Genomic DNA, 11539 nt, shown 5'->3' with positions numbered 1-11539 from the left:
GGCCGAAGCTTTAAAGCCACCCCAGTGAGGTGACCCCTTGACCACTTCTCTTTAACAGATGAAGAAATTGAGTTAAGAGGTGAAACTGCTCGCCCAAAGTCACAGAGCTAGGGAATGCGACGGCAGGATTTGCACACAGTTCTGACTTCCAAATTGATGCTATTAAACCACTGTCTGTCTCCCAGAGAAACACTCAACACATTTTAAACAGAGCACTAGGTAAGCACGGAAACATAATTACATTTCCCAACGCTGTTTTATTTAAAACAGTTATTCCCAGCATGTCCTTCTCGCCTAGGCTGGGAGGTGGAGGGAGGGCTGACGGAACTACTTTTCCCAGGATGCAACTCTCGTCTCGCTGGCTGTCAGGCATGTCGGAAACTGTAGTCCTCTGAGGAGATAATAACCCGTGGCTCCCAACATGCATTTGGAGCCTGAACCTTGGCGTAGGAAAAGCCCAGTCGCGCGGCATGCTGGGAAGCGCGACCGGCTCTTTTCCCGGGTTGCCTCCCCGACGAGCGAGCCTATTTTTTTTTCAGGACTACAATTCCCAGTGGGCTGTGCGCGAGAGGGCGGGCGAGTTCTTCTGCCGGAAGTCCGCTTCTACGCTTGGGTCCCCCAACAGCTGCCGGAGCCGGAGCCACACAGAAGCCGCGGGACCGGGGCCACTGGGGTCCGGACGGGGGTCGCCATGGTAACGAGGGCGCGCCTACGCTGGGGACGGGCGAAGGGTGGGTCCACGTGCAGGTACTCCAGGCTCGGTGGGATACTGACAAGCCGCCCCTGCAGCGGTGCGATGGTCTGGGCCGGGCGCGGGCTCTCGGGATTGGGGCCGATCAAAGGCCGGCGAAGGAGGCAACTGGGGGTGGTTCTGGGCGCGAGTGTGTACTGGGGTTCTCGAGGCTAGGGGGGAGCTTTTGAAGACCAGGTGCCAGGGGAGAGGCCTGTACGGGAGGGAGATATTCGAGATGGTTGGAGGGTTTTGAAACTGGGAGGCTACTCATGAGGCAGGATCTCAGAAGCTGGGAGAAGGAACTGGAGGTGGGGAGGGGGCGTCCCAAGCGGAGGGCTTTCCGGGAGTGCGTCAGAAGAGCTGGAGAAAAATGGGAGACGTTGAGATAGGAGAGAGGGGGTCTCTAGGGGCAGGAAGCCGATGTTGCAGGCGGAGAGAGGGTGTTGGAACTGGGTGGGATACTGCTGGTGAGAGAGTCTCAAGGATAAGAGACTGGACCCTGGAGACAGGAAGTACTGTAGGGAATGGGGCTTTAGAGTTAGGAAAAGTGTGCTGTAAGAGGGAAGAAGGCTTGGAGTAGGCAGTGAATACTACACATGAATGGGGAGCAATGGAACAGGTCTCTGCAAGAGGAGGGTTCTCACAGGGTAGGGAGTAAGCATGGAAGTGAGAGGTGGAGAGGGGGTTTGGGGAACAAGGACTGGGCATTGGAGCTGGCGCCAATCCCCAGGGATGGGGCACCCTGACAGAGAGCCCTGAAACTGGGAAAGCAGGAGTCAAAGCAACTCCGGGGGGGCCGGGGGAACTTGGAGGTAGAGAAGGCTGGCGGGGGGCCGGGGGGGAGGTGGGCACTGAGAGGGGACATCAGAGGGGCGAGGATACAGAAAGGATGGGACTTCTCAGTGTGGATTCCCTGGGATGGAGAGACTCTGGTTGGAAGGAGAAACAGGAAGAAGTGTATGAGGGAGTTCAGGACTCAGAGACAGAGCTCTCCCTTAGTTCTATAGCCTTGCTCCCATCTCTCCTCCGATCTCCTCCATCTATCTCTGGCTCTGGCCCCCAGGCTGCGGCTGCCTGGTGTGAGTCCCACCCCCACCCCATGCCCTTTGCCTGCCTGCCAGGACCCCTGCCTTGCTAGGAAGTGGTTTTCCCTGGCTCAGCAGAAGGGGTTCTTGGAAGGAGAGTGTAATATCCTGTTCCCGTCCAGCTCAGATGAGTTGCGGGAGGAGGGATGGAGTGTGTGGAGAATGAGGCTTACGAAAGAGAGCAACCCCTCATGACCCGGTGGAGGCTTCCACAAGTCAGGATAAGGAGATTCAGAGCAAAGCCTTTGGATTCCCAGCTCTGCTTTCTGGCTGTGAGACTTCCATTCTCTGAGCCTCGATTTCTTCATCTATAAAATGGACATGAGCACACCCATCTCCAACAGAACTGGGCTCAAAGACAGACTTCCTAGCTGCATGCACTTGGCCCATGATTTTCTTAAAGTCAAATAACAATGAATTATATCGCTAAGAACTAATATTTGTATAATGCTTAGTATGTGCTGGTCACTGTTTTATCCCTGCTGTGTTCATGAACTCGTGCAACAGTCTCATGAGGGAGGTGCTCTCATTATACCCATTGTGCAGACAGTGAAACTGAGGTCCAGAGAGGTGAAGTAACTTGCCTACAGACTCACAGCCAACAGTGCCAGGATTCATATGGGCTCTAGAGTCTGTGTTTTTAGCCACTTGGTCAAATGCATCAGTCATAATAGTTAATTTTATTGAACACTCAGTATATAAATGGGACTATACAAAACACTTCTGAGATCAACTTGTTCGGTGTTCACAGTAGCCCTGTGACAGTTGAGCTGGCGTTTCAAAATCTTAAAAACACCTCAGGTCTCCTAGGCATCACTGATGATAATTGCAGCTGACACCTGGCTTGCCTGTTAGTGCCAGCCACTGACTAAATTTATAAACTTATTTAACCTTCAAAACACCCTGACAAGGTGAGTCTTCTAAGGAAAACTTGTTTCACCGTGGGGAAACTGAGGCGTAGAAGGGCGGATCTTTTGTCCAAGGTCAGGGAGACAAGACTTGGTGGAGCTTGGGACTCAGCGCCCTAGAAATGACTGCAGAGTTGGCCAGTGGATGAGAGATCACTCCACGGGGTGTTGGAGGGACCTGGGACCAGAGCAGGTGGCCAGGTCAGCCTGGCTGGGCTCAGGGGAGTGGCGGAGACCCTTGGAAGGCAGGCAGCCGGGACACATGGACCCTATCTTCCCCATGGGGCAGGGTGGGGCTGTTGGGCAGGGCCGCCCTGCACTGGCTCGCCCACCCCACCTCTCTCCCTGCCTCCTCCTCTTGCCATCCCCAGATCCGCTTCATTCTCATCCAGAACCGAGCAGGCAAGACGCGCCTGGCCAAGTGGTACATGCAGTTCGATGATGACGAGAAACAGAAGCTGATCGAGGAGGTGCATGCTGTGGTCACTGTCCGAGACGCCAAACACACCAACTTTGTGGAGGTGACAGCTACCCCCACCCCTGCCAGTGCCTCCCACACTCCCCCGCTTTGTTCTGATGCCCCCCTTCCCAGCCTCAGATGGCGATAACCTCTCAGACTCTCCTTCCTCCCTGCCATTCATTTATTCAACTTGCCTGCCATCCTCTTCCTTTGAGGAGAGTGGGTTACTTTTCAGGGTGAACATTTTCCGACATACAGGTTAGTACAATGAGACATCAACTGAAAATTCCCCCAGATTTCATCAGTATTAAGAGTTTGCATTTTTGTTCTTTTTTTCTCTCTTCTTTTTTTTTTTTTTTGGCCAAATAACCTTTTTTTTTTTTTTTCCCTGATGCCTTTTAAAAACTTACTACAAAAATGCTCAAACACATAAGCGTAGAGAATGGTGTACCGAACCATCCCTGGCGGTCGTGTTTTCAGTTCAGTTAGAGCGATCATGGGGGAATCCCCTGGCAGTCTGGAGGGTAGGATTGCGTGCTGTCACTCCCAAAGGTGCAGATTCAGTCCCTGGTTGAGGAACTAAGATTGCATAAGCCATGTATTGCAGTCACAAAAAGGTATAGAGATAATGACATTTCATCTCTAAATATTTCAGGGTACATCTCAGAAAAAAAAGACACTGCCTTCCATGACCACAGTATCATCAGGCCTGATAAAAGGAGTCATACTTCCTTACTAATAGTACTCTAAACCTGATCAATATCTAAATTTCCCCCGGATGATCAGAGGGCTTCCCAGGTGACCCTAGTGGTAAAGAACCCACCTGCCAATGCAGGGGACATAAGAGATGCAAGTTCGATCCCTAGGTCAGGAAGATCCCCTGGAGGAGGGCATGGCAACCCATTGCAGCATTCTTGCCTGAAGAATCCCACAGACTGAGGAGCCTGGCAGGCTACAGTCCAGGGGGTCACAAAGAGTCAAACATGACTAAAGCAACTTAGCATAGCACAGATCATCAAAACTGATTGTCCAAAGCCAGTCAAGGATCTTGGCATTGGTTTTGGTCTCTTTATTAAGATGCTTCTAGCTTTAATTCCCACGGTATTAGCCTTTCAAGAGACCAGGTTGATTGTCCTGTGTGTGTGTATGCGCGCTTAGTCGTGTCTGACTCTCTGTGACCCCGTTGACTGTGGCCCGCCAGGCTCCTCTATCCATGTGGAGTTCAAGAGATACTTATTGGTGGCTCACTATGTGCCGAGTACTGTTCTAGGCACTGGTGATACAGCAGGAAATGAAACAGACCCAGCCCCTTCCCTCGGAGAGCTGACCGCTGACGTTTTTAGTTTTAGTCGATGGGAGGTTGTTATTATAATGAAGATATAGTGTATCAGGAATGATAGATGCCAGGGAGAAAAAGGAAGCAGCTGTGGGGGATGGAATGGCTAGGATGTATACAGTGGGGGGTGGGGAGTGGATCGTGGGTTTAAATGGTTTGATCAGGAAGTCTTCGTTTAACAGGGGACGTTTGAACCCAGACCTGAAGGAATGGAGAAGTGGAAGGAGATGATATCTGACAATAAGTGCAAAGGCCCCTGAGGCAGCAGGGCGTACAAGGGCATTCCTGGAATAGCAAGAAAGCCAGTGTACCTGAGGTGGAGTAAGCCAGGGAGGAAGGTGGGAGCAGATGAGATTGAAGATATAACAGAAGTAGGAGGTTCAGGGCCTTGTGACCTGTCATGAGGACTTGGGCCTTTACTCTGAGCAAGGAAGGAGCCACAGGAGGCTTTTGAGCTGAGGAGGGAGGTAGGCTAGCTTAGGCTTTAGGGATCCCTCTCTAAGGGGCAGGAGCAGAAGCAGAGGACTGCTCAGGAGGTGACCACTGCAGCCCAGGTGAGAGATGCTCGTGACTTTCACAGTCATGGAAACAGTGAGGGTGGCGAGAAGCATTTTGAAAGGAGAGCCAACTGAAGGGCCAAAGATTGGAGGAGGTATGGGAAAGAGAATGGAGCCACCAGTAGGGGGCGCTGTCATTTTCCCAGATGGGCTGATTTAGCAAAGAACAGGTGGAGGGGAAGATCAGCAGTGGAGTGTCCATTCCCAGCCCAGTGGAGACGTGGGGGGCGGGATGATGAAGGGAGGGGAGCCGGAGCATAAGGGATGTCGGCTCTCCCGGGGCACCATGCTGCCAGCGCAGGGCCGGCCCCACACTGAGTGCTGGAAATGACAGCAGCTGAGGGACCGGGAGTGGGCAGGGAGGCGGATTAGGAGGACCCAGAAAGGTTTGATGCCAGGTGAGAACGTCACAAGGGGGCCGGACCATCTTAGATTGCTCCCGACCCAGGCCCACTCCAGACTGGAGCCCTGTGCAGGGCATCACTGGTGACACAGCGGTGACAGGAAGGAGCCAGGCAGGAGATAGCAGGAGAGAAAAGAGCACTGTTGAGGGTCAGAGCCTGCCAAGGCCACACCAGCTGTGACGGCCGGTGGGTAACTTCTCCAGCTCAAGTCTTCCTGCCTTCGTGGGTTCTTGTCTCGAATCCGCCCCTCCAGAGCAGGGGCCTTCAATCATTTGATCGTGAACCTTTTTTTTTTTTTTTTTTAAGTAGAGTTAACATCCTGATATATTCTAATCCATGGATTATGTGCAGGAGCTACTGTAATAATATTGGGCTTCCTTGGTGACTCAGCGGTAAAGAATCTGCCTGCCAATGCAGGAGATGGGGGTTCGATGGGCAGAGAAGATCCCGCCCAGCAGGAAAAGGAAAGGAAATGGCAACCTGCTCCAGTATTCTTGCCTGGGAAATCCCATGGACAAAGGAGCCCGGCGGGCTGTAGTCTCTGGGGTCTCAAAAGAATTGGACACAACTTAGGGACTAAAGGACTAAACAACACCTCAATATGCTGCTGCTGCTAAGTCGCTTCAGTCGTGTCCGACTCTGTGTGCCCCCATAGACGGCAGCCCACCAGGCTCCCCCGTCCCCGGGATTCTCCAGGCAAGAACACTGGAGTGGGTTGCCATTGCCTTCTCCAATGCATGAAAGAGAAAAGTGAAAGGGAAGTCACTCAGTAGTGTCCGACTCTTCGTGGCCCCATGGACTGCAGCCCACCAGGCTCCTCAGTCCATGGGATTTTCCAGGCAAGAGTACTGGAGTGGGGTGCCATTGCCTTCTCCGCAAAGGTATCAGTTCAGTCAGTTCAGTTCAGTCGTTTCAGTCGTGTCCGACTCTGCGACCCCATGAATCACAGCACACCAGGCCTCCCTGTCCATCACCAAGTCCCGGAGTTCACTCAAACTCAAACGTCCATCGAGTCGGTGATGCCATCCAGCCATCTCATCCTCTATTGTCCCCTTCTCTTCCTGCCCCCAATCTCTCCCAGCATCAGAGTCTTTTCCAATGAGTCAACTCTTCACATGAGGTGGCCAAAGTATTGCAGTTTCAGCTTTAGCATCAGTCCTTCCAATGAACACCCAGGACTGATCTCCTTCAGAATGGACTGGTTGGATCTCCTTGCAGTCCAAGGGACTCTCAGGAGTCTTCTCCAACACCACAGTTCCAAAGCATCAATTCTTTGGCACTCAGCTTTCTTCACAGTCCAACTCTTACATCCATACATGACCACTGGAAAAACCACAGCCTTGACTAGACGGACCTTTGTTGCCAAAGTAATGTCTCTGCTTTTGAATATGCTATCTAGGTTGGTCATAACTTTCCTTCCAGGGAGTAAGTGTCTTTTAGTTTCATGGCTGCAGTCACCATCTGCAGTGATTTTGGAGACCCCAAAAATAAAGTCTAACACTGTTTCCGCTGTTTCCCCATCTATTTCTCATGAAGTGATGGGACCGGATGCCATGATCTTCGTTTTCTGAATGTTGAGCTTTAAGCCAACTTTTTCACTCTCCTCTTTCACTTTCATCAAGAGGCTCTTTAGTTCTTCTTCACTTTCTGCCACAATGGTGGTGTCATCTGCATATCTGAGGTTATTGATATTTCTCCCAGCAATCTTGATTCCAGCTTGTGCCTCTTCCAGCCCAGCGTTTCTCATGATGTACTCTGCATATAAGTTAAATAAGCAGGGTGACAATACAGCCTTGACGTACTCCTTTTCCTATTTGGAACCAGTCTGTTGTTCCATGTCCAGTTCTAACTGTTGCTTCCTGACCTGCATGTAGGTTTCTCAAGAGGCAGGTCAGGTGGTCTGGTATTCCCGTCTCCTTCAGAATTTTCCACAGTTTATTGTGATCCACCCAGTCAAAGGCTTTGGCATAGTCAATAATGCAGAAATAGATGTTTTTCTGGAACTCTCTTGCTTTTTCGATGATCCAGCAGATGTTGGCAATTTGATCTCTGGTTCCTCTGCCTTTTCCAAAACCAGCTTGAACATCTGGAAGTTCACGGTTCGTGTATTGCTGAAGCCTGGTTTGGAGAATTTTGAGCATTACTTTACTAGCGTATGAGATGAGTGCAATTGTGCGGTAGTTTGAGCATTCTTTGGCATTGCCTTTCTTTGGGATTGGAATGAAAACTGACCTTTTCCAGTCCTGTGGCCACTGCTGAGTTTTCCAAATTTGCTGGCATATTGAGTGCAGCGCTTTCACAGCATCATCTTCCAGGACTTGAAATAGCTCAACTGGAATTCCATCACCTCCACTACCTTTGTTCGTAGTGATGCTTTCTAAGCCCCACTTGACTTCACATTCCAGGATGTCTGGCTCTAGGTGAGTGATCGCACCATCATGATTATCTTGGTGGTGAAGATCAAAAGTATAGGCATTCACAAAGATAAGCTGGGAGGGGGGAAATCAAGAAAAATCAGGGGCTTGAGTTGGCTCTTGCAGTTGCCAGCAGATGGCGCCACACACACACGCTGGACTGGACTTTTCAGCTGCTTTGCCCGCCGGGACATCATGGATCTCTGTCTATGGCTTTATCTACTTACACACGGTATAAAATTAGAGTCTGCATCCCTGGCTCATGAATATTTATTCCTGGGTTGTATTTATGCGTTATGGTAGGAATATTTATCTTACGGTTCAGTTAAGGGCAGGGCTAGGATTGTCTTGGTTACAGGAGGCGGTGAGCCTGTACTGCTCAGCACAAATCCTGCCACACAGCATGTGCTCAGGCAGTGTTTGTGGAAGAATTTGCTAGCTTAGTTCCAGGCTGAGGAGTTCGACTCCTTCCAGAGGCAACAGCGGGTCACGGAAAGGGGGAGATGGATACCCTGGAGCACCCCCACCTCTTGACTCTGGGCTTTTGCCCGGTACTATTCCCTCTGCCTAAAGCACTCCTGCCTGATCACTCCTGCTCATCCTCCAGATCTCAGTGCAGATGCCCCCTCTTCCAGGAAGCCCTCCTGGACTCCCAGGGTGGGTCAGCCTCTTGTCCCCTCTGAGCACCCACAGCCCCTCGCTGCCCACTCAGGGGGTAACTAAGGATCATGCTCCATTGGACTGTGAGCCCGAGGCAGGGAGAGCCAGGCCACCCCTCTGTCCCCAGCGCAGAGTCAGACAACAGAGCAGGGCCTCTGGGACCAAGTGTGGAACGCAGGACTGCACATGTTGGTGCCATCCTGCCCAGTATGTGTGGTCCTGGGCACGCCCTGTCACTGACCTCCCGCCTCTCTGCCCCGCAGTTCCGGAACTTCAAGATCATTTACCGACGCTATGCCGGCCTCTACTTCTGCATCTGCGTGGACGTCAACGACAACAACCTGGCCTACCTGGAGGCCATCCACAACTTTGTGGAGGTGCATGGGCTGGGGGCAGGTGGGCGGCGGGCGCTGCCCGGATCCCGTCTGTTAGGGTGCGGGGCCCTCAGCCTGGGGGAGGGGACACTGTCTTTCTCTGCCCACATTGGTGTTTCCTCCGGTGTCTGTTCCCTTCACTTTCCCTCTGCCTTGTTTCTTTATTTACTTATTTATTTTGCCTGCACTGGGCCTTAGTCGCAGTGCTTGGGATCCTCGATCTTCATTGCAGCATGCAGGATCCCTAGTTGTGGTGTGTGGCTTCTGATTCCCTGACCAGGGATCGAACCCGGGCCCCCTGCCTTGGGAGCATGGCATCTTAGCCACTGGACCAGGGAAGTCCCCTCTGCCTCATTTTTGTGCCACCTCTTTCTGATGCCTCTGCGTGTGGGTGTGTATGTGTGTGTGTGTGTGTGTCCTTGCTCATCTTGCAGCACCTCTGTCTTCTCCTAGGTCTTAAATGAATATTTCCATAACGTCTGTGAACTGGACCTGGTGTTCAACTTCTATAAGGTGGGCTCCTGGGGAAGATGAGGAGGAGGGAGCCAGAGGAGGGGGTCAGTAGGGGGCCAGAAGCCCGCAGCCACCCTGGTGCCTCCGCTGGGGTCTGTTTGCTGGTTCTTGGGCATCAGAACTCCCCAGCTCCCCGGGGGTCCCCCCCACTGCTCACCCCAGGGTCTCCCCATGCCCTCCCTTCCCTCAGGTTTACACGGTCGTGGATGAGATGTTCCTGGCCGGCGAGATCCGTGAGACCAGCCAGACGAAGGTGCTCAAACAGTTGCTGATGTTGCAGTCCCTGGAGTGAGGGCGGCCGTGCCCTCCTGCCCCAGTCCCTCCCCGGACTAGCCTGCTCGCTTCCCCTTTCTGGCCCGGGGTCCGCCCCAGCGGCCCCCTCCCTCAGCTGGCCAGGAGGAAGGCACCCAGCTGGGTCTGGGCGGAGGGGAGGAGGCCACATCCCACGGCCTCGGGGCCCCAGCTGTGGGCGGAGGCTGCCTCGAGTGTACCGTGTAACCGTGCCGTCCTCGTGTGATGCCGTGAGCGTGCGCGTGGAGCCCCCAATAAACCTGTGGTCCCCGCCTGGCCTTGTGTCCTTGCGCCTCTGCCTGTCCTGCCTGGGAACCGCGGGCAGCTCCAGGGGCCCTGCCGTTGGTACGTCAGGTAGTCAGTCAACAAGCACACCTCGGGCTGAGTGAGGGAGCGGGGTGGGGGGAGCGGGGTTCATACCTGCTGCTGCCCGCAGACGGCCCCGGGGGACTGGGAAGGGTGACAGATTTAGACACTGAGCTCTCGCTCCTAAAATAATGACACTCAGAGCCAACGCCGACATCGCTCAGGCCGTTCTAAGCCGTGACGTGCCTTTGTTAACCCTCAAAAGAGGATGCGGAAGGGATGGTTAGAGGGGCTCACTCAACTCAGACGATCACAGAGCGAGTCTGCAGCTGAACCAGGTTTTTTTCTTTTTTAAAAAAATTCTACTTGTTTATTTTATTTTTGGCTATGCTGGGTCTTCGTGGCTACGCAGGGACTTGCAGCAAGTGGGGGGCACCGGCTTCTCACCGCAGTGGCTTCTCTCGCCATGAGGCTCAGGCTCAGTCCTCATGACAGCGTTAGTTGCCCCACAGCACGTGGCATCTTCCCAGACCAGGGATCGAATTTGTGTCCCCTGCATTGGCAGGTGGATTCTTAACCACTAGACCACCAGGGACGTCCTGAACCAGGATGGTTTTGAGCCCAGGCAGGCGGCTGCAGAATCCTGGTTCTCAGAAACGAGGCCTGAGGTGCAGGCTCCGGGTCCGTGTTCAGTGGCTCCCAGCCGCGGCCGGCCCTCAGGCCTTCACTGTGTGGGGCTGTCCCGGGCGTGGCCGGCCTGCCCGCCCCCGGCTGCCAGGTGCCAGCAGCAAGTGGCCCTCAGCCCTTCTGGCAACAGGAGGCACTCCTGCGCATTTTGTTTGCTTTTGGCCACCTCGCTCAGCTTGCAGGATCCTAGTTCCCCGACCAGGAATTAAACCCGGGCTCATGACAGTGAAAGTGCCAAGTCCTAACCACCGGATCACCAGGGAACTCCCCCGCACCTGTTTCTAGTGCCCTCTGGAGCAGCTGTGCCCCCTCCCCCCATGCCCATTGAGAACAGAGTGGTGGCCGCCAGCTGCAGCCATGGCCGCCAGCCTTGGTAGAGCTGAGAACGGCAGGCTTGCGGCACCCACTCCTACTACTGTGACCCAGCCTCATGTCATTGTCCCACCTGCAGGGGGCAGGCATGTCCCAGCTCAGTCACAAGCACGCTGTACACGCTGCACGCTGTACTCTTGCCTCTGTTTCTTCACCTGGCAAGTGGGTCGACTATAGTTTTTACTCTCATGGAGTGTCCCTGAAGAGTAAATGAATTAATGCTGGGTAGTACCTAGCATCGGTCGGCACGCATTCACTGCACAGACGTTAAGTGCCTTCTGTGTGCACAGCCCTATGAGAGACAAGACGTCTATAAACGTGGATGGTGAACACATAACCATCCTCATTTCACTTGGGACACTGAGGCTTGGGGAGGTGAATTCTTTTTATAGATAAATTGTTCCAGCAGTGTATTTGTTTCCTGTTGCTGCTGTAATGC

General features: G+C 53.3%; 1 protein-coding gene across 1 annotated transcript; it reads left to right on the top strand.

Annotated features, from left to right (window-relative positions):
* Positions 1 to 406: 406 nt before the first annotated feature.
* AP2S1 (adaptor related protein complex 2 subunit sigma 1) lies at positions 407 to 10008 on the top strand. Its single transcript, XM_027978526.3, has 5 exons — positions 407 to 694; positions 3098 to 3247; positions 8821 to 8934; positions 9385 to 9444; positions 9635 to 10008. The coding sequence occupies exons 1-5, from the start codon at positions 422 to 424 to the stop codon at positions 9734 to 9736; spliced, it is 699 nt and encodes a 232-aa protein (XP_027834327.2). The 5' UTR covers positions 407 to 421; the 3' UTR covers positions 9737 to 10008.
* Positions 10009 to 11539: the final 1531 nt, after the last annotated feature.

This window comes from Ovis aries, chromosome 14 (assembly GCF_016772045.2).
Source record: "Ovis aries strain OAR_USU_Benz2616 breed Rambouillet chromosome 14, ARS-UI_Ramb_v3.0, whole genome shotgun sequence".
NCBI lineage: Eukaryota > Metazoa > Chordata > Mammalia > Artiodactyla > Bovidae > Ovis > Ovis aries.
The sequence above is the reverse complement of the archived record's forward strand: the minus strand, read 5'-3'. Positions and strand labels throughout refer to the sequence as shown.

What these genes read in the sequence shown, in the direction of transcription:
- AP2S1 (XM_027978526.3), top strand. Translation starts at nt 422, where the DNA reads ATGCATTTGGAGCCTGAACCTTGGCGTAGGAAAAGCCCAGTCGCGCGG. An exon ending in TCCGGACGGGGGTCGCCATG is followed by an intron (nt 695 to 3,097) that starts GTAACGAGGGCG and finishes TGCCATCCCCAG; the next exon opens with ATCCGCTTCATTCTCATCCA. An exon ending in AACACACCAACTTTGTGGAG is followed by an intron (nt 3,248 to 8,820) that starts GTGACAGCTACC and finishes TCTGCCCCGCAG; the next exon opens with TTCCGGAACTTCAAGATCAT.